The sequence below is a fragment of the Triticum urartu genome, chromosome 5A (genome assembly GCF_056163025.1).
Source record: "Triticum urartu cultivar PI428250 chromosome 5A, HENAU_Tu73, whole genome shotgun sequence".
Classification (NCBI taxonomy): domain Eukaryota; kingdom Viridiplantae; phylum Streptophyta; class Magnoliopsida; order Poales; family Poaceae; genus Triticum; species Triticum urartu.
Window position 1 is genome coordinate 505607402 of NC_141877.1, and position 23845 is coordinate 505631246.

Sequence of the window (23845 nt, forward strand, 5' to 3'; positions counted from 1 at the left end):
TTCAACGCATTGCAATACCGTTTACGCTCACTTTTATCGCTTGTTACCTTGCTGTTTTTATATTTTCAGATTACAAAAACCTATATCTATCATCCATATTGCATTTGTATCACCATCTCTTCGCCGAACTAGTGCACCTATACAATTTACCATTGTATTGGGTGTGTTGGGGACACAAGAGACTCTTTGTTATTTGGTTGCAGGGTTGCTTGAGAGAGACCATCTTCATCCTACGCCTCCCACGGATTGTTGGGAGAGGCAATGGGCAAGGGTGAAGGGTTGGCTACACCCATGTGCCTCTGATACGTCTCCAACGTATCTATAATTTTTGATTATTCCATGCTATTATATTATTAATAATGGATGTTTTATAATCATTTTATAGTCATTTTATATCATTTTATATCATTTTTGGTACTAACCTATTGACATAGTGCCAAGTGCCAGTTGTTGTTTTCTGCATGTTTTTTACATCATTGGAAATCAATATCAGACGGAGTCCAAATGCAACAAAACTTCACGTAGAATTTTTATGGACCAGAAGGCACGTAATGGGCCAAGGCTCCGCCTGGGGGGTGCTCCAAGGAGAGCACAACCCACCAGAGCGCGCCAGGAGGCCCAGTTGTGCCCACCTCGGGTTCCCCCCGGACCGCCTCTTTGGTCTATAAATACCCCAATATTCCAAAAACCCTAGGGAGTCGACGAAAATCAATTCCAGCCACCGCAGAGTCTAGAACCACCACATTCAATCTAGACACCATCATGGATGGGGTTCACCACCTCCATTGGTGCCTCTTCGATGATGCGTGAGTAGTTCTTTGTAGACCTTCGGGTCCGTAATTAGTAGCTAGATGGCTTCCTCTCTCTCGCTGAATTCTCAATACAATGGTCTCTTGGAGATCCATATGATGTAACTCTTTTTGCGGTGTGTTTATTTGGATCTGATGATGAACTTTGAGTTTATAATCAATTATATCTTTTTATATCCATGAAAGTATTTGAGTTTTTTTGATCTCTTTTATGCATGATCTCTTATAGCCTCGTATTTCTTCTCCGATATTTGGGTTTTGTTTGGCCAACTTGATCTATTTATCTTGCAACGGGAAGAGGTGTTTTGTAGTGGGTTCAATTTTACGGTGCTTGATCTCAGTGACGAAGGGGAACCGACACGTATGTATCGTTGCTATTAAGGATAAAATGACGGGGTCTATCTCTACATAGATAGATATTGTCTACATCATGTCATCGTTCTTATTGCATTACTCCTTCTCTCCATGAACTTAATACACTAGATGCATGCTGGATAGCGGTCGACATGTGGAGTAATAGTAATAGATGTAGGCAGGAGCCGGTCTGACAACTGACGGCGGCAAGGTCGACAGCTGACCCGTACGTTTTGAGCAATGACATGTGTGTTTTTTTAGCTTTTCTTTAGGGAGTCTTCGAGTTTGGTTTAGGGCGGCGATATGGCAGCGCCATCCCCGTATAGGATTAATGTTCTCCCATCTCTTTTCCTGTTTCGTTGGTTTGCTTATCACCGAAGGAGAGTGTGGAGTCTTGTCTCCGAGTCTTTCGAGATCCGGTCGGTTAAGGTTTGCGGTGAATTTGTTTGAATCCGGCTGGCGTTCTTGGTCTTAGGAGTTAGGAGTTTCTACACGCCCTTATCGATGTTTTTCTTCTCCGAGACGACGATTTGCTTCACGGATCACAGCCGCAGACGTTTCCTAGTCTGCATTGACGACTTTTCGCCCGCGTCTTCCTCAGGCTCCTGAGTTCAAAAAGCTTGCTCCATTGAAACGGAGGCCGGGAGCTGGCATTGAGCTATGTATGCTCAGGGCGCGTCGCCAATGGATGCGGGAGGAAAAAGACTTCGACACACCTAAAGATTTGTTATATCTTTCCGTATGGATGTGTTTGTAAGGACATGTACTACTTAATACATGACCTTGGGCTCTTTTTCACATTTTTTCTTTTGCTTTTTATAGGACAAGAAGAATATGTCTGTTTTCTCCATAGAGTATGTTGTACCTTGTCTTGCCGGTGGTCATGGCCACTACTCTCTCTGTTTCATAATTTTTGTCGTGGTTTTAGTTTAAATTTGAAGTAAACCCATAAAAAGAATTATGGAATGGAGGGAGTATCATGTAACTCAGTCTTGCTCTATGTTTTCCGTTTCTCAAAAAACTGTCACCGCTTTCTCTTACGAGCTCGCACGCTATTCAAGTTCAAAAAGCTCAGGTGTTCCATGCTGACAAATCGTCCATGTCAGCCAGCGCCGCACAGCAGGCGAATAGCTTCGCGTGGACACGGGCGGCGACGGCGACGGCCATGCTGATGCTGGTGCCGGACCGAGCGAGAGCGAGGGATACATGCTGGCGCCCGCCACGGCCAAGGCCACGCTCGCGCCGGCATGCCGTCTCGCCGTGCGTGCAGCGCGACACGGCTGGCTCGCCAAACACGACATGCGACCCCAAACTCCCCCCACCCTCAGGTTTGCTTCTCCTCCCCACTCCTGTAGCGGTGCACGCAAGGCGCTTGTGGAAATGCCTGAACCTGGACGGGTGTCATGGCACCCAGAGCGCTCGCCATATGGCTCAATTCTTTCCGTGCCAGTAGCAACTTCTTGCAGGTCCATTCTTTCACGATGAGAGCTTCTGATTTTGTTTTTAGCCCACGCGGATTCATCGAGGCTCATGAATACTGTATAGTGCATACACCCTTGCTGGCATGGGTTGCCCCCAACATGCACCGTTCGTACGCAAGTTGGTCAGCTCAAATATCATCCTCTTCTACCCTGTAACTACACTTAGTTCATTCTCTACGAATCTATACAGTTTAAGGTGAAGTAATCAATTATGTCTTTTACTTCGTCAGTTTTTTTTGGAACTGTTTGTCGGTTGCTTCTTATTCCGCTAAGGCCTTGTACAATGGGAGTGGTAGGAGCTTGTATCCTACCAGGCCTGGGGCGTAAGCGGTAAGGGAAGGAGGGGGCTGGGCGAGGCGATGAGCGGCCGCGCCGGCGGTTGGGCGCCATCGCGGAAGAGGGAGATGGCGGCACCGGCGCAAGAGGCAGGGGGCGGCTAGGGTTCCGGCTCTTCTGGGAGCCGGGCAATAGAGATAATATTCTTATTGCTTAATCTGAAAAAGAGTCTTACATCATATATTTATAACCTAGATAACTTGCATACGAATTAACCTAAGATAACTTGTGGGCTAAGATTGCTCGGTGGCCTTCTACGGCCGTAAGTCAGGCCAGTCATAACATCTCTCCCGCCTGCGCAAATAGCTCGTCCTCGAGCTAAAAGTCTGGATAGTGTTGGCGGAACTCATCACGCTGCTCCCAAGTGGCCTCGTCCTCCGGAAGTCCAGCCCACTGAATCAGCACGTACCACACCCCGCGACGAAGCTAGGCCTTCAGCACCTTCTCCGGTCCCGGAAGGATGCGCCCATCGAAGGTGGGAGGCAGCGCGGAAGGGGCCGCAGGTGGCTCCCCACGGAAAGGCTTCAGCAGCCCCATGTGGAAGACGTCGTGAATGCGGGCACCGGCAGGAAGCTGAAGGCGGTAAGCCACCTTCCCGATGCGCTCCAAGACAGGAAAAGGCCCGGCGTAACGAGGGCCCAGCTTGCGCTTCGCGCGCGGGTCCAGTTACTGCATAGAGCGGTGAAGAAGACGCAGCCACACCCAATCTCCCACCGCGAACTCCGCCTTGCGATGGTGGTCGTCGTAGTAGTGCTTGACCAGCTGCTGGGCCTGAAGAAGGCGTTGCCAGACTTCGGCCAACATCTCGTCCCGGCGCCGCAGAAGCTCACCCGCCACCTCTGTCCGAGCCGTGGCCGGATCAACCGGAATGATGGCCGGGGGCGGTCGGCCATAGACCACCTCAAAAGGAGTGGCGCGCAGGGGGGAGTGGTAGGAGGTGTTGTAGCAGTACTCCGCCCATGAGAGCCAGTCCACCCAAGCGCGAGGACGATCATCTGTGACACAACGCAAATACATGGCAATCACCTTGTTGACAACCTCGGACTAGCCGTCCGTCTGAGGATGGAAGGCCGTGCTCAGGCGGAGTTTCATGCCCGCCAACCGGAAGAGATCGCGCCAGACATGGCCGGTGAACACTGGGTCCCAATTGCTGACGATCGAAGAGGGAAACCCATGGAGGCGAACTATCCCGTCGAAGAAGGCGCGGGCCATGGAGGCAAGGGTGTATGGATGACCGAGCGCAATGAAGTGAGCATACTTGGAGAAGCGGTCCACCACCATGAGAATGACTGATTTGCCGCCCACCTTAGGGAGGCCCTCGATGAAGTCCATGGAGATATCCGCCCAGACCTGAGACGACACCTCCAACGGCTGGAGCAGACCGGCTGGCCGTAGTGTCTCCGTCTTGTTGCGCTGGCACGTCACACAAGACTGGACCCAGTCCCGGACCAGGGCCCGATCACCAGGGATGTAGAAGTCAGCGCAGAGACGATGGAGGGTTTTCTGCACCCCCTCATGGCCCGCCGAGTGGGCCAGCAGCAGCACCTGGTGACGGAGATCGTCAAGCGCCAGCACGAAGACGCGGCGCCCGTGAAGGAGCAACCCGTCGGTGAGGTGCCAAGGCTCCTCTAGCTCGCCCGCAGCCAACTGCTGCTGAAGAAGAAGAGCGTCGGGCGCAGCCACCATCGCTCGGTGAATGTCGGTGAAGAGGCCGAAGGTCGGCGCGGAGCGGATGTAGAGTGCCGTCCCCTCGGAGCCGCCGCCGGTGGTGTCGTGGTCGGCGTCGCAGCGAGACAAGGCGTCGGCGACAGTGTTAAGGCGGCCGGACGATACTCGACGGAGAAGTCGAAGCCAAAGAGCTTGCTGATCCACTGGTGCCGCGACACGGTCGAGAGCCTCTGGTCCAGCAAGAACTTGAGGCTATAGTGGTCCGTGCGAATCCGTAAAGACCGACCCCACAGATAGGGCCGCCAATGGCGCACCGCCTGCACCAAGCCAATGAGCTCCCGCTCGTACGCCGCGAGCTTAAGGTGGCGCGGAGCGAAAGGCCGGCTGAAAAAGGCGAGAGGGCCATCGCCCTGGTGAAGCGCGGCGCCGAACCCCACACCCGAGGCATCATAGTCCACCATGAATGGGCGGTCAAAGTCTGGCATCTAAAGAACGGGTCTCGTCGTGAGGGCCTCCTTGAGGGCCTTGAATGCCGCCGTTGCCTCGTCGTCCCATGCGAAGGCGTCGCGGCGCAGCAAACGCGTGAGTGGCAAAGCGATGAGGCTGAACTCCCGGATAAACTTTCGGTAGTATCCCGCGAGGCCGAGAAAACCGCGAAGAGCCCGCGGTGAGTGCGGCATCGGCCAGCTGCGACGGCCGCCACCTTATCGGCATCCATAGCCACCCCGTCGGCCGAGATGACGTGGTTGAGGTAGGCGACTGAAGGCGTCCCGAACGAGCACTTCGAGCGCTTAAGATGAAGATGGTGTGCTCGAAGCTTGTTGAAGACGATGGCAACATGCTGGAGGTGCTCCGCCCACAAAGCGCTGTAGATAAGAATGTCATCAAAGAAAACGATCACAAACCGACGCAAGTAGGGCCGGAGGACGTCGTTCATCAGAGCCTGGAAATTCGCCGGTGCGTTGGAGAGGCCAAAGGGCATCACCAAGAACTCGAAGTGGTCGTGGTGAGTTTGAAATGCCGTCTTGGCGATGTCATCTAGATGCATGCACACCTGTGGGTACCCCGACCGGAGATCGAGCTTGGTGAAGAAGCACGCCCCATGTAGCTCATCCAGGAGCTCATCGACCACTGGAATAGGAAACTTGTCCTTGAGTGTAAGAGCATTAAGGGCGCGGTAGTCGATGCAGAAGCGGCATGTGCCGTCCGATTTGCGGACGAGGAGAACCGGTGCGGTAAACGGCGACGTGGAGATCTGCCCGCGGCGAGCATGAGTGCATGCTGCCGCTCCAACTCGTGCTTCTGCAGCTACGGATAGTGGTAAGGACGCACGGCCACCGGGGCGGAGCCCGGCAAGAGATGAATACGGTGATCATAAACCCGGGTTGGTGGAAGGCCCTGCGGCTCGGTGAAGAGGTCGCCGTGCTACTGCAGGAGGTGCTCCAATGGTGGGTGCTCGGCCTCGGAGGTAGCCGTGGCCAGCTGAAGCTGTGGCGTCGCCAGCGCGGCACCCCCAATGCCGTCCCATCGGATGCGGCGGCCCAGCCGCCAGAAGGTCATCGTCAGAGCGTCGAAGTCCCAAAGTATGGGACCAAGAGTCCGCAGGAAGTCGACGCCAAGGATGAAGTCGAAGCAGCCCAAGTCGATGCCCGCACATGTGATGGATAAGTGTTCATCACAGATGGTGATGGGTACGTCACGTGTGAGGCCATGACACCGGAGGCGATCGCCTTTGGCCACCGTGACCCGAAGTTGCTCCCCGCTCGTCGGCTGAAGCGCTAAGCGACGCATGGTAGCCTCGGGCAGGAAGTTATGGGTGGAGCCTGTATCCACCAAGGCCACCAAGCGCTGGCCATGGATCATCACCGGCAAGAGCATGGTCCGCTCGTCGCGGATGCCGGCGAGCGTGTGGAGAGAAACCACGAGCGCCGTCGCCGGGGCAGCCGCGGGTGTGCCCTCAGCCGCCGCTGGGGGCGGTAGTGCATCTGCCCCGTCGGCCAAGGCGTCCTCCTCGATGAATTCGACAATCTCCAAGTAGAAGAGGCGCGGACAGACATGGCTCGGCGTATAGGGCTCATCACAGTTAAAGCAGAGGCCCTGGCGCCGCCACTCCATCTGCTCCACCGGAGAGAGACGACGGAAGGTTCGCGTCGTGGCTGGGGTAGTTGTCGCCGGTGCGGCCGGGGGTGGTTGGCCCGGCGTAGGGGACGGTCGGGTGGCTTGCCGGCCTCCTCGGGCTGGGGCGGCCGGCTGCATGGCCTGGGCGCGGGCCTCGAAGGCGCATACGTAATACATGGCCGTCTGGAGATCCTGAGGCCTGCGAAGCTCCACGTCCACGCGAATGTGATCCGGAAGGCCACCGACAAAGCGGTCGGCTCGCTGCTGCGCCGTCACGCCCGACGCATGGCATGCCAGGGCCTGGAAGCGGTCGAGGCAATAATAAAGTTATTATTTATTTCCTTATATCATGCTAAATGTTTATTATTTGTGCTAGAATTGTATTAATCAGAAACATAATACTTGTGTGAATACATAGACAAACAGAGTGTCACTAGTATGCCTCTACTTGACTAGCTCGTTGATCAAAGATGGTTATGTTTCCTAGCCATAAACATGAGTTGTCATTTGATTAACGGGATCACGTCATTAGGAGAATGATGTGATTGACTTGACCCATTCCATTAGCTTAGCACTTGATCGTTTAGTATTCTGCTATTGCTTTCTTCATCACTTATACAAGTTCCTATGACTATGAGATTATGCAACTCCTGTTTACCGGAGGAACACTTTGTGTGCTACCAAACGTCACAACGTAACTGGGTGATTATAAAGGTGCTCTACAGGTGTCTCCGAAGGTACTTGTTGGGCTGGCGTATTTCGAGATTAGGATTTGTCACTCTGATTGTCGGAGAGGTATCTCTGGGCCCACTCAGTAATGCACATCACTATAAGCCTTGCAAGCATTGCAACTAATGAGTTAGTTGCGGGATGATGTATTACGGAACGAGTAAAGAGACTTGTCGGTAATGAGATTGAACTAGGTATTGAGATACCGATGATCAAATCTCGGGCAAGTAACATACCGATGACAAAGGGAACAATGTATGTTTTTATGCGGTTTGACCGATAAAGATCTTCGTAGAATATGTGGGAGCCAATATGAGCATCCAGGTTCCACTATTGGTTATTGACCGGAGATGTGTCTCGATCATGTCTACATAGTTCTCGAACCCGTAGGGTCCGCACGCTTAAAGTTCGATGACGGTTATATTATGAGTTTATGTGTTTTGATGTATCGAAGGTAGTTCGGAGTCCCGGATGTGATCACGGACATGACGAGGAGTCTCGAAATGGTCGAGACATAAAGATCAATATATTGGACGACTATGTTCGGACACCGGAATGGTTTCGGAGAGTTTCGGGCATATACCGGAGAACCGGGGGGGGTTACCGGAACCCCCCGGGGAGACTAATGGGCCTATTGGGCCCTAGTGGAGAAGAGGAGGGGCGGCCAAGGGCAGCCGCGCGCCCCCTTCCCCCCCAGTCCGAATTGGACAAGGAGGGGGGCGGCGCCCCCCTTTCCTTTCCCCCTCTCTCTGCTTCCCTCTCCTCTCCTACTCCCACTTGGAAGGGGGGAGTCCTACTCCCGATGGGAGTAGGACTCCTCATGGGGCGCGCCTAGGGTGGCCGGCCCGCTCCCCCTCCTCCACTCCTTTATATACGGGGAGGGAGGCACCCCTTGGAGACACAACAATTGATCCCTTGGATCTCTTAGCCGTGTGCGGTGCCCCCCTCCACCATATTCCACCTCGATAATATTGTAGTGGTGCTTAGGGGAAGCCCTGCGTCAGTAGCATCATCAACACCATCATCACACTATCGTGCTGACAGAACTCTCCCTCAAAGCTCGGCTGGATCGGAGTTCGAGGGACGTCATCGAGTTGAACGTGTGCAGAACTCGGAGGTGTCGTACGTTCGGTACTTGATCGGTCGGATCGTGAAGACGTACGACTACATCAACCGCGTTGTGCTAACACTTCCGCTTTCGGTCTACGAGGGTACGTGGACACACTCTCCCCTCTCGTTGCTATGCATCACCATGATCTTGCGTGTGCGTAGGAATTTTTTTGAAATTACTACGTTCCCCAACAGTGGCATCCGAGCCTGGTTTTATGCGTTGATGTTATTTGCATGAGTAGAACACAAGTGAGTGGTGGGCGATACAAGTCATACTGCTTACCAACATGTCACACTTTGGTTCGGCGGTATTGTTGGGTGAAGCGGCCCGGACCAACATTACACGTACGCTTACGCGAGACTGGTTCTACCGACGTGCTTTGCACACAGGTGGCTGGTGATACGTCTCCAACATATCTATAATTTATGAAGTATTCATGCTATTATATTATCCATCTTGGATGTTTAGTGGGCTTTACTATGCACTTTTATATTACTTTTGGGACTAACCTATTGACCCAGAGCCCAGTGCCAGTTTCTGTTTTTCCCTTGTTTCAGTGTTTCGCAGAAAAGGAATATCAAACGGAGTCCAAACGGAATGAAACCTCTGGGAGAGTTATTTTTGGAACGGAAGCAATCCAAGGGACTTGGAGTGCACGTCAGAGAATCAACGAGGAGAGCACGAGGCAGGGGGCGCCCACCCCCTGGGCGCGCCCTCCACCCTTGTGGGCCCGTCGTGGCTTCCCTGACCGACTTCTTTCGCCTATATATCCATATACCCTAAAACCATCGGGGAACAGAATAGATCGGGAGTTCCGCCGCCGCAAGCCTCTGCAGCCACCAAAAACCAATCGGGACCCTGTTCCGGCACCCTGCCGGAGGGGGGAACCCTCACCGGTGGCCATCTTCATCATCCCGGCGCTCTCCATGACGAGGAGGGAGTAGTTCACCCTCGGGGCTGAGGGTATGTAGTAGTAGCATTTGATCTCTCTCTCTCTCTCTCTCTCTCGTGTTCTTGAGGTGGTACGATCTTGATGTATCGCGAGCTTTGCTATTATAGTTGGATCTTATGATGTTTCTCCCCCTCTACTCTCTTTTAATGGATTGAGTTTCCCTTTGAAGTTATCTTATCGGATTGAGTCTTAGGATTTGAGAACACTTGATGTATGTCTTGCCATGCTTATCTATGGTGACAACGGGATATCATGTGATCCACTTGATGTATGTTTTGGTGATCAACTTGCGGGTTCCGCCCATGAACCTATGCATAGGGGTTGGCACACATTTTCGTCTTGACTCTCCGGTAGAAACTTTGGGGCACTCTTTGAAGTACTTTGTGTTGGTTTGAATAGATGAATCTGAGATTGTGTGATGCATATCGTATAATCATACCCACGGATACTTGAGGTGACATTGGAGTATCTAGGTGACATTAGGGTTTTGGTTGATTTGTGTCTTAAGGTGTTATTCTAGTATGAACTCTATGATAGATTGAACGGAAAGAATAGCTACGTGTTATTTTACTACGGACTCTTGAATAGATCGATCAGAAAGAATAACTTTGAGGTGGTTTCGTACCCTACGATAATCTCTTCATTTGTTCTCCGCTATTAGTGACTTTGGAGTGACTCTTTGTTGCATGTTGAGGGATAGTTATATGATCCAATTATGTTATTATTGTTGAGAGAACTTGCACTATTGAACGTATGAACCCTAGGCCTTGTTTCCTAGCATTGCAATACCGTTTGTGCTCACTTTTATCATTAGTTACCTTGCTGTTTTTATATTTTTAGATTACAAAAACCTATATCTACCATCCATATTGCACTTTTATCAACATCTCTTCGCCGAACTAGTGCACCTATACAATTTACCATTGTATTGGGTGTGTTGGGGACACAAGAGACTCTTTGCTATTTGGTTGCAGTGTTGCTTGAGAGAGACCATCTTCATCCTACGCCTCCCATAGATTGATAAACCTTAGGTCATCCACTTGAGGGAAATTTGCTACTGTCCTACAAACCTCTGCACTTGGAGGCCCAACAATGTCTACAGGAAGAAGGTTGTGTAGTGGACATCAAGCTCTTTTCTGTCACCGTTGCCGGGGAAGTGAGTGCTTGAAGGTATATCTTTAGATCTTGCAATCAAATCTTTTTGTTTCTTGTTTTATCACTAGTTTAGTCTATAAAAGAAAACTACAAAAAATGGAATTGAGTTTGTCTCATACGCTTCATCTTTTTAATATCTTTCGTGAGTATGATGGGAAGGAAAACTGTGCCAAAGTGTTAGAAGAAGAATGCATTAAAATGTTTGGCACTAAATCTTTGAATGATGAGTATGATTGCAATGTTGTTAGTATGAACTCCTTGAATATCCATAGTACTAATGATGATTGCACTAGTTATGATGAAAATGTCTCCTATAAACATGTCAATTTTTGTGGAGTGCATTGGGTTTGCAAGTACACACCAAATAGGGAACATAGATATTGCAAGAGGCATAAGCATTTAGAAACTAAATGGTTGCAAGAAAGGCTAAATGTTAGTGCTGAAAATTTAAAATTTCTTAGCCATACTTGTGAGCTTTGCAATGAACATGGTCATTTAAATATCAAATGCAAATTGTTTCATGATCGAATGATGTCCAAAAATTGTGATGACTTGATTTCCCTTGCACATTATAATGAACTTAGTTTGATTTTGGGTTATGAAGAATTGAAACGTCAAACTAAGTTTATTCCAGAATATAACCTCGAGAAATTCCTTGATATTGATCTAGAAGAAATTTATATGTATTGTGCGGTGAATTGCATTGAAAATCCTTATATTGCCAATTACATAAATAAAAGAAAACAAATAGAAGATGAAGAGAATACTAATGAAAGGGAAGAGACTTCCCAATATCCTCCTATTATTTCTTATGATGAATCAGGTAACGAGGAAGAGCTTTCTATTCAACCAATCTCATTAATAAGGAGCTCCAAGAAGAGGATTGAACCCACACATGATGTGAAGAAGAAAAAGAAAAGACGAAGAAGCAAAGGTAGAAAGGTATCTCCCCCAAATGATGTTGCTCCTATTACTCATCGTGATGATTATAATTGCTATACTATTGGTGCTATCCATATTATTAATGATGAGAGTGATTATGCTTATGATATGAAAAGGCCCAAGCTTGGGGATGCTATGTTTGATGAAGATGATGTTTTTGAGAATATATTTGCTGCAATTAATGTTTGTCCCAAGCTTGGGGATGCTACATTTAATGAAGATGATATTTTTAGTCTCCCAAGTTTTGATATGCAAATTTATAATGATGATAGCATGCCTCCTACTTATGATGATTATATTGATGAAAGTGGGTTTGGAAGAGTGTCAACTTTAGGAAGTAGTGATCCCACTATTTTGGAGGATGTTGAATCTTATTGTGATAATTATGAAAGTGGATTTGGAGAGGTCATGACTTCATTTAGTGATGAATCCACTATTTCGGAAGAGGTTTCAATCGATTATGATGAGAACAAAGTTGCTACTTATGATGATTATTGTGATGAAACTTATGCTATAAAAAGTAGTGATGATTATATTTATAAAACTTGTCACGATTATGATTACCCTTTTTCTGAACATTACTCCTTTAATATGGAAACAATTTATAGTATTCAAGTCTCTTATGATACTCCCACTATTCCGAATAAGAAGAATTTTGCTTATGTGGAGAGTAGTAAATTTTCTATACAAGTAGATCATGAAAAGAATGCTTTAGGTGCTGGTTATATTGTTGAATTCATTCATGATGCTACTGAAAATTATTATGAGGGAGGAATATATGCTTGTAGGAATTGCAATAATATCAAGTTTCCTCTCTATGTGCTTAAAGTTTTGAAGTTATGCTTGTTTTGCCTTCCTATGCAAGTTGATTATCGTTCCCATAAGTTGTTTGCTCACAAAATCCCTATGCATAGGAAGTGGGTTAGACTTAAATGTGCTAGTCATATTCTTCATGATGCTCTCTTTGCGTTTCAATTCTTATTTTTATGTGAGCATCATTGAAATCATCATGCCTAGCTAGGGGCGTTAAACGTTAGCTCTTGTTGGGAGGCAACCCAATTTTATTTTTGTTACTTGCTTTTCGTTCCTGTTTAGTAATAAATAAATCATCTAGCCTCTATTTAGATGTGGTTTTATGTTTTAATTAGTGTTTGTGCCAAGTAAAACCTATAGGATCTTCTTGGATGATAGTTATTTGATCTTGCTGAAAATTCCAGAAACTTTCTGTTCACGAAAACAATTGTTAAAAATCACCTGAATGTGATAAAATACTGATTCCAATTTCATCAGATCAATAATCAAATTATCTAGGTCTTCCTATTTTGGTAGAAGTTTTTGAGTTCCAGAAGTTTGCGTTAGTTACAGATTACTACAGACTGTTCTGTTTTTGACAGATTCTGTTTTTCTTGTGTTGTTTGCTTATTTTGATGAATCTATGGCTAGTAAAATAGTTTATAAACCATAGAGAAGTTGGAATACAGTAGCTTTAACACCAATAGAAATAAAGAATGAGTTCATTACTGTACCTTGAAGTGGTGTTTTGTTTTCTTTCGCTAACGGAGCTCACGAGATTTTCTGTTAAGTTTTGTATTGTGAAGTTTTCAAGTTTTGGGTAAAGATTCGATGAACTATGGAATAAGGAGTGGAAAGAGCCTAAGCTTGGGGATGCCCAAGGCACCCCAAGGTAATATTCAAGGACAACCAAGAGCCTAAGCTTGGGGATGCCCCGGATGGCATCCCCTCTTTCGTCTTCGTTCATCGGTAACTTTACTTGGAGCTATATTTTTATTCACCACATGAGATGTGTTTTGCTTGGAGTGTCATTTTATTTTATTTTGTTTTGCTTGCTGTTTGAATAAAATACCAAGATCTGAAATTCTTAAATGATAGAGTCTTCACATAGCTACATAATTTATTTAACTACTCATTGATCTTCACTTATATCTTTTTGGAGTAGTTTGTCATTTACTCATGTGCTTCACTTATATCCTATGAGTAAATGGTTGAATGATTTGAATGTAATAAATCTGAAATTATATATGTTTCATATGCTTATCCCATGGGGAGTAATGACTTCACCTATAAGAAGTAGAGGTGGTAAATTTATTGAAGGTTAGCAAACATTGTATTAGTCAGTTGAACAATTCATGAAAGAATATTGAAGGAAGAGAGATTTCACATATAAATATACTACCTTGGACATCTTTTGTAATTGTGAGCACTCATTAAAATATGACATGCTAAAAGGTTGATGTTGGACAAGGAAGACAACGTAATGGGTTATGTTTTCTTATATCCGAAATAAAGTATATTGTCATGGATCGCCCAACACGTTGAGCTTGCCTTTCCCCCTCATGCTAGCCAAATTCTTTGCACCAAGTAGAGATACTACTTGTGCTTCCAAACATCCCTTAAACCAGTATTGCCATGAGAGTCCACCATACCTACCTATGGATTGAGTAAGATCCTTCAAGTAAGTTGTCATCGATGCATGCAATAAAAATTGCTCTCTAAATATGTATGATCTTTTAATGTGGAGAAAATAAGCTTTATACGATCATTGTGATATGGAAGAAATAAAAACGACGGACTGCATAATAAAGGTCCCTATCACAAGTGGCAATATAAAGTGACGTTCCCTCGCATTAAGATTTTGTGCATCCAACTATAAAAGTGCATCGCAACCTCTGCTTCCCTATGCGAAGGGCCTATCTTTTATCATTGTCTTTTACCTTATGCAAGAGTCATTGTGATCTTCACCTTTCCTTTTTACATTTTATCCTTTGGCAAGCACCTTGTGTTGGAAAGATTCTGATATATATATATATCCAATTGGATGTAAGGCATCATGAACTATTATTGTTGACATTACCCTTGAGGTAAAAGGTTGGGAGACGAATCTATAAGCCCCTATATTTCTCGGTGTCTGATTAAAACTTTGAACCCATAAATATCGCATGAGTGTTAGCAATTGTGAAAGACTAAATGATAGTTGAGTATGTGGAGTTTGCTAAATCAAAGCTCTGACATAGACTCTTCCTGAAAATAAGATGAATTGCAATTGTTTGATGACTGAGAACTGTTTGTTAGTTTTCAAGAAAGTTTATGATCTATACTTTAACATGTGAATAGTTTGTTACCTGATCATGCAAAGTTTTATGATATGAGCTACTGTTATGACATATAATGATGCTACAAAAGGTGATTGAAATTATCATTGATCAAACTTGTGCACCTGCTAGCATTCACACTTCATAAATTATTTCTTTTATCATTTACCTACTCGAGGATGAGCCGCAATTAAGCTTGGGGATGCTGATATGTCTCCAACGTATCTATAATTTATGAATTTTTCATGCTATTATTATCCATCTTGGATGTTTAATGGGCTTTACTATGCACTTTTATATTACTTTTGGGACTAACCTATTGACCCAGAGCCCAGTGCCAATTTATGTTTTTTCCCTTGTTTCAGTGTTTCACAGAAAAGGAATATCAAACGGAATGAAACCTTCGGGAGAGTTATTTTTGGAATGGAAGCAATCCAGGGGACTTGGAGTGCACGTCAAGGAATCAACGAGGAGAGAACGAGGCAGGGGGACGCGCCCACCCCCTGGGTGCGCCCTCCACCCTCGTGGGCCCCTCGTGGCTTCCTTGACCGACTTCTTTCGCCTATATATATCCATATACCCTAAAACCATCGGGGAACAGAATAGATCGGGAGTTCCGCGGCCGCAAGCCTCTATAGCCACCAAAAACCAATCGGGGCCCTGTTCTGGCACCCTGCCGGAGGGGGGAACCCTCACCGATGGCCATCTTCATCATCCCGACGCTCTCCATGACGAGGAAGGAGTAGTTCACCCTCGGGGCTGAGGGTATGTACCAGTAGCTATGTGTTTGATCTCTCTCTCTCTCTCTCTCTCTCGTGTTCTTGAGGTGGTACGATCTTGATGTATCGTGAGCTTTGCTATTATAGTTGGATCTTATGATGTTTCTCCCCCTCTACTCTCTTGTAATGGATTGAGTTTTCCCTTTGAAGTTATCTTATCGGATTGAGTCTTTAAGGATCTGAGAACACTTGATGTATGTCTTGCCGTGCTTATCTGTGGTGAGAATGGGATATCACGTGATCCACTTGATGTATGTTTTGGTGATAAACTTGCGGGTTCCTCCCATGAACCTATGCATAGGGGTTGGCACACGTTTTCGTCTTGACTCTCCGGTAGAAACTTTGGGGCACTCTTTGAAGTACTTTGTGTTGGTTTGAATAGATGAATCTAAGATTGTGTGATGCATATCGTATAATCATACCCACGGATACTTGAGGTGACATTGGAGTATCTAGGTGACATTAGGGTTTTGGTTGATTTGTGTCTTAAGGTGTTATTCTAGTATGAACTCTATGATAGATTGAACGGAAAGAATAGCTACATGTTATTTTATTACGGACTCTTGAATAGATCGATCAGAAAGAATAACTTTGAGGTGGTTTCGTACCCTACCATAATCTCTTCGTTTGTTCTCCACTATTCGTGACTTTGGAGTGACTCTTTGTTGCATGTTGAAGGATAGTTATATGATCCAATTATGTTATTATTGTTGAGAGAACTTGCACTAGTGAAAGTATGAACCCTAGGCCTTGTTTCCTAGCATTGCAATACCGTTTGTACTCACTTTTATCATTAGTTACCTTGCTGTTTTTATATTTTCAGATTACAAAAACCGATATCTACCATCCATATTGCACTTGTATCACCATCTCTTCGCCGAACTAGTGCACCTATACAATTTACCATTATATTGGGTGTGTTGGGGACACAAGAGACTCTTTGTTATTTGGTCGCAGGGTTGCTTGAGAGAGACCATCTTCATCCCACGCCTCCCACGGATTGATAAACCTTAGGTCATCCACTTGAGGGAAATTTGCTACTGTCCTACAAACCTATGCACTTGGAGGCCCAACAACGTCTACAAGAAGAAGGTTGTGTAGTAGACATCAGCTGGCGGGTGTTAGTTTCTCCTACTTTAGTTGAACCGAGTGTGGCTACGCCCGGTCCTTGAGAAGGTTAAAACAACACTAACTTGATGAACTATCATTGTGGTTTTGATAGTAGGTAAGAACGGTTCTTGCTTAGCTCGTAGCAGCCACGTAAAACTTGCAACAACAAAGTAGAGGACGTCTAACTTGTTTTTGCAGGGCATGTTGTGATGTGATATGGTCAAGGCATGATGCTATATTTTATTGTATGAGATGGTCATGTTTTGTAACCAAGTTATCTGCAACTGGCTGGAGCCATATGGTTGTCGCTTTATTGTATGCAATGCAATCGCCTTGTAATTTCTTTACTTTATCACTAAGCGGTAGCGATAGTCATAGAAGCATAAGATTGGCGAGACGACAACGCTGCTACGATGGAGATCAAGGTGTCGCGCCGGTGACGATGGTGATCATGACGGTGCTTCGGAGATGGAGATCACAAGCACAAGATGATGATGGCCATATCATATCACTTATATTGATTGCATGTGATGTTTATCTTTTATGCATCTTATTTTGCTTTGATTGACGGTAGCATTATAAGATGATCTCTCACTAAATTTCAAGATAAAAGTGTTCTCCCTGAGTATGCACCGTTGCCAAAGTTTGTTGTGCCGAGACACCACGTGATGATCGGGTGTGATAAGCTCTACGTCCATCTACAACGGGTGCAAGCCAGTTTTGCACACGCATAATACTCGGGTTAAACTTGACGAGCCTAGCATATGCAGATATGGCCTCGGAACACTGAGACCAAAAGGTCGAGCGTGAATCATATAGTAGATATGATCAACATAGTGATGTTCACCATTGAAAACTACTCCATCTCACGTGATGATCGGACATGGTTTAGTTGATTTGGATCACGTGATCACTTAGATGATTAGAGGGATGTCTATCTAAGTGGGAGTTCTTAAGTAATATGATTAATTGAACTTAAATTTATCATGAACTTAGTACCTGATAGTATTTTGCTTGTCTATGTTGATTGTACATAGATGGCCCGTGCTGTTGTTCCGTTGAATTTTAATGCGTTCCTTGAGAAAGCAAAGTTGAAAGATGATGGTAGCAATTACACGGACTAGGTCCGTAACTTGAGGATCATCCTCATTGCTGCACAGAAGAATTACGTCCTGGAAGCACCGCTAGGTGCTAAACCTGCTGTAGGAGCAACACCAGATGTTATGAACGTTTGGCAGAGCAAAGCTGATGACTACTCGATAGTTCAGTGTGCCATGCTTTACGCCTTAGAACCGGGACTTCGACGATGTTTTGAACGTCATGGAGCATATGAGATGTTCGAGGAGTTGAAGTTAATATTTCAAGCAAATGCCCGGATTGAGAGATATGAAGTCTCCAATAAGTTCTATAGCTGCAAGATGGAGGAGAATAGTTCTGTCAGTGAGCATATACTCAGAATGTCTGGGTATAATAATCACTTGATTCAAATGGGAGTTAATCTTCCGGATGATAGCGTCATTGATAGAATTCTTCAATCACTGCCACCAAGCTACAAGAGCTTCGTGATGAACTATAACATGCAAGGGATGGATAAGACGATTGCCGAGCTCTTCACAATGCTAAAGGCTGCGGAGGTAGAAATCAAGAAGGAGCATCAAGTGTTGATGGTCAATGAGACCACCAGTTTCAAGAAAAAGGGCAAAGGGAAGAAGAAGGGGAACTTGAAGAAGAACAGCAAACAAGTTGCTGCTCAAGAGAAGAAACCCAAGTCTGGACGTAAGCCTGAGACTGAGTGCTTCTACTTCAAGCAGACTAGTCACTGGAAGCGGAACTGCCCCAAGTATTTGGCGGATAAGAAGGATGGCAAGGTGAACAAAGGTATATGTGATATACATGTTATTGATGTGTACCTTACCAGAGCTCGCAGTAGCACGTGGGTATTTGATACTGGTTCTGTTGCTAATATTTGCAACTCGAAACAGGGACTACGGATTAAGCGAAAACTGGCTAAGGACGAGGTGACGATGCGTGTGGGAAATGGTTCCAAAGTCGATGTGATCGTCGTCGGCACGCTACCTCTACATCTACCTTCGGGATTAGTTTTAGACCTAAATAATTGTTATTTGGTGCCAACGTTGAGCATGAACATTATATCTGGATCTTGTTTGATGCCAGACGATTATTCATTTAAATCTGAGAATAATGGTTGTTCTAATTATATGAGTAATATCTTTTATGGTCATGCACCCTTGAAGAGTGGTCTATTTTTGTTGAATCTCGATAGTAGTGATACACATACTCATAATGTTGAAGCCAAAAGATGCAGAGTTGATAATGATAGTGCAACTTATTTGTGGCACTGCCATTTGGGTCATATTGGTGTAAAGCGCATGAAGAAACTCCATACTGATGGACTTTTGGAATCACTTGGTACTTGCGAACCGTGCCTCATGGGCAAGATGACTAAAACGCCGTTCTCCGGAACTATGGAGCGAGCAACTGATTTGTTGGAAATCGTACATACTGATGTATGTGGTCCAATGAATGTTGAGGCTCGCGGCGGGTATCGTTATTTTCTCACATTCATAGATGATTTAAGCAGATATGGGTATATCTACTTAATGAAACATAAGTCTGAAACATTTGAAAAGTTTAAAGAATTTCAGAGTGAAGTTGAAAATCATCATAACAAGAAATTAAAGTTTCTACGATCGAACCATGGAGGAGAATATTTGAGTTACGAGTTTGGTCTACATTTGAAACAATGCGGAATAGTTTCGCAACTCACGCCACCCGGAACACCACAGCCTAATGGTATGTCCGAACGTCGTAGTCGTACTTTACTAGACATGGTGCGATCTATGATGTCTCTTACTGATTTACCGCTATCGTTTTGGGGTTATGCTTTAGAGACAACTGCATTCACGTTAAATAGGGCACCATCGAAATCCGTTGAGACGACGCCTTATGAACTGTGGTTTGGCAAGAAACCAGAGTTGTCGTTTCTTAAAGTTTGGGGCTGCGATGCTTATGTGAAAAAGCTTCAACCTGATAAGCTCGAACCCAAATCGGAGAAATGTGTCTTCATATGATACCCAAAGGAAACTGTTGGGTACACCTTTCTAGAGAATGCAAGACATTCGTTGCCAAGAATGGATCCTTTCTAGAGAAGGAGTTTCTCTCGAAAGAAGTGAGTGGGAGGAAAGTAGAACTTGATGAGGTAACAGTACCTGCTCCCTTATTGGAAAGTAGTTCATCACAGAAACCGGTTCCTGTGACGTCTACACCAATTAGTGTGGAAGTTAATGATGATGATCATGAAACTTCAGATCAAGTTGTTACTGAACCTCGTAGGTCAATCAGAGTAAGATCCGCACTAGAGTGGTATGGCAATCCTATTCTGGAGGTTATGTTACTAAACCATGACGAACCTATGAACTATGAAGAAGCGATGGTGAGCCGAGACTCCGCAAAATGGCTTGAGGCCATGAAATCTGAGATGGGATCCATGTATGAGAACAAAGTGTGGACTTTAGTTGACTTACCCGATGATTGGCAAGCCATCGAGAATAAATGGATCTTCAAGAAGAAGACTGACGGTGACGGTAATGTTACTGTCTATAAAGCTCGACTTGTTGCAAAAGGTTTTCGACAAGTTCAAGGGATTGACTATGATGAGACCTTCTCACCCGTAGCGATGCTTTAGTCTGTCCAAATCATGTTAGCAATTGCCGCATTTTATGATTATGAAATTTGGCAAATGGACGTCAAAACTGCATTCCTGAATGGATTTCTAGAAGAAGAGTTGTATATGATGCAGCCGGAAGGTTTTGTCGATCCAAAGGGAGCTAACAAAGTGTGCAAGCTCCAGCGATCCATTTATGGACTGGTGCAAGCCTCTCGGAGTTGGAATAAACGTTTTGATAGTGTGATCAAAGCATATGGTTTTATACAGACTTTTGGAGAAGCCTGTATTTACAAGAAAGTGAGTGGGAGCTCTATAGCATGTCTGATATTATATGTGGATGACATATTGTTGATTGGAAATGATATAGAATTTCTGGATAGCATAAAAGGATATCTGAATAAGAGTTGTTCAATGAAGGACCTCGGTGAAGCTACTTATATATTGGGCATCAAGATCTATAGAGATAGATCAAGACGCTTAATTGGACTTTCACAAAGCACATACCTTGACAAAGTTTTGAAGAAGTTCAAAATGGATCAACCAAAGAAAGGGTTCTTTCCTGTGTTACAAGGTGTGAAGTTGAGTAAGACTCAATGCCCGACCACTGCAGAAGATAGAGAGAAAATGAAAGATGTTCCCTATGCTTCAGCCATAGGCTCTATCATGTATGCAATGCTGTGTACTAGACCTGATGTGTGCCTTGCTATTAGTTTAGCAGGGAGGTACCAAAGTAATCCAGGAGTGGATCACTGGACAACGGTCAAGAACATCCTGAAATACTTGAAGAGGACTAAGGATATGTTTCTCATTTATGGAGGTGATAAAGAGCTCGTCGTAAATGCTTACGTCAATGCAAGCTTTGACACTGATTCAGACAATTCTAAATCACAAACTGGATACGTATTTACATTGAACGGTGGAGCTGTCAGTTGGTGTAGTTCTAAACAAAGCGTCGTGGCAGGATCTACATGTGAAGTGGAGTACATAGCTGCTTCGGAAGCAGCAAATGAAGGAGTCTGGATGAAGGAGTTCATATCCGATCTAGGTGTCATACCTAGTGCATCGGGTCCAATGAAAATCTTTTGTGACAATACTAGTGCAATTACCTTGGCAAAGGAATCCAGATTTCACAAGAGAACCAAGCACATCAAGAGACGCTTCAACTCCATCCGGGATCAAGTCCAGGTGGGAGACATAGAGATTTGCAAGATACATACAGATCTGAATGTTGTAGACCCGTTGACTAAGCCTCTTCCATGAGCAAAACATGATCAGCACCAAGACTCCATGGATGTTAGAATCATTACTGTGTAATCTAGATTATTGACTCTAGTGCAAGTGGGAGAATGAAGGAAATATGCCCTAGAGGCAATAATAAAGTTATTATTTATTTCCTTATATCATGATAAATGTTTATTATTCATGCTAGAATTGTATTAACCGGAAACATAATACTTGTGTGAATACATAGACAAACAGAGTGTCACTAGTATGCCTCTACTTGACTAGCTCGTTGATCAAAGATGGTTATGTTTCCTAGCCATAGACCTGAGTTGTCATTTGATTAACGGGATCACAACATTAGGAGAATGATGTGATTGACTTGACCCATTTCATTAGCTTAGCACTTGATCGTTTAGTATTCTGCTATTGCTTTCTTCATGACTTATACAAGTTCCAATGACTATGAGATTATGCAACTCCCGTTTACGGGAGGAACACTTTGTGTGCTACCAAACGTCACAACGTAACTGGGTGATTATAAAGGTGCTCTACAGGTGTCTCCGAAGGTACTTGTTGGGTTGGCGTATTTCGAGATTAGGATTTGTCACTCCAATTGTCGGAGATGTATCTCTATGCCCACTTGGTAATGCACATCACTATAAGCCTTGAAAGCATTGCAACTAATGAGTTAGTTGCGGGATGATGTATTACGGAACGAGTAAAGAGACTTGCCGGTAACGAGATTGAACTAGGTATTGAGATACCGACGATCAAATCTCGGGCAAGTAACATACCGATGACAAAGGGCACTACATATGTTGTTATGCGGTTTGACCGATAAAGATCTTCGTAGAATATGTGGGAGCCAATATGAGCATCCAGGTTCCGCTATTGGTTATTGACCGGAGACGTGTCTCGGTCATGTCTACATAGTTCTCGAACCCATAGGGTCCGCACGCTTAAAGTTTGATGACGGTTATATTATGAGTTTATGTGTTTTGATGTACCGAAGGTAGTTCGGAGTCTCGGATGTGATCACGGACATGACGAGGAGTCTCGAAATGGTCGAGACATAAAGATCAATATATTGGACGACTATGTTTAGACACCAGAATGGTTTCGGGGAGTTCCGGGCATATACCAGAGTACCGGGGGGTTACCGAAACCCCCCGGGGAGACTAATGGTCCTATTGGGCCCTAGTGGAGAAGAGGAGGGGCAGCCAAGGGCAGCTGCTCATCCCCTTCCCCCAGTCTGAATTGGACAAGGAGGGGGGCGGCGCCCCCCTTTCCTTTCCCCCTCTCTCTCCTTCCCTCTCCTCTCCTACTCCCACTTGCAAGGGGGGAGTCCTACTCCTGGTGGGAGTAGGACTCCTCATGGGGCACGCCTAGGGTGGCCGGCCCCCTCCTCCTCCTCCACTCCTTTATATACGGGGAGGGAGGCGCCCCTTGGAGACACAACAATTGATCCCTTGGATCTCTTAGCCGTGTGCGGTGCCCCCCTCCACCATATTCCACCTCGATAATATTGTAGCGGTGCTTAGGCGAAGCCCTGCGTCGGTAGCATCATCAACACCGTCAGCACACCATCATGCTGACGGAACTCTCCCTAAGCTCGGCTGGAGCGGAGTTTGTGGGACGTCATCGAGTTGAACGTGTGCAGAACTTGGAGGTGTCGTACGTTCGGTACTTGATCGGTCGGATCGTGAAGACGTACGACTACATCAACCACGTTGTGCTAACGCTTCCGCTTTCGGTCTATGAGGGTACGTGGACACACACTCCCCTCTCGTTGCTATGCATCACCATGATCTTGCGTGTGCTTAGGATTTTTTTTGAAATTACTACATTCCCCAACATGGTCAGCGAGGTCCTGCACCATAGAGGTGAAGGGAAGGCGGCCGAGCTCCGCCAGGCGGCTCCCGGGAACCGGAGGTCCAAAGCGAAGGAGGCAAAGCTCGCGGAAGCGCTCTCAAGGGGTCATGGCGCCCTCATCCTGCTCGAGAGCGTAATACCACGTCTGGGCCGCGCCGCGGAGGTGGTAAGAGGCGAGCCAGGTCCGCTCCGATGCGAGGGTGCACTGCCCGCGAAAGAACTTGTCGCAATGGTTGAGCTAGTTGAGGGGGTCCTTCGTGCCGTCATATGTGGCGAAGTCGATCTTGGCGAACCGCGACGGTCCCTGGGTCGGAGCGCCGTGTCGAGCTGGCTCGGAGGTGCGGAGCAGCAAGGCGGGTAGCGCCTGGTCGGGGTACTCCGGGTAGGGACCCGCGGAGCTCGATGGC

At 45.9% G+C, this 23845-nt stretch overlaps 1 protein-coding gene across 1 annotated transcript; it reads right to left on the minus strand.

Moving 5' to 3' along the window:
- Positions 1–4457: 4457 nt before the first annotated feature.
- On the minus strand, positions 4458–6014 carry LOC147972292 (uncharacterized; the record flags this gene model as incomplete). Its single annotated transcript, XM_087524289.1, has 1 exon — positions 4458–6014. A coding segment is annotated over one exon (1221 nt), but the record flags the coding sequence as incomplete, so codon positions are not given.
- Between the last annotated feature and the right edge of the window lie 17831 nt (positions 6015–23845).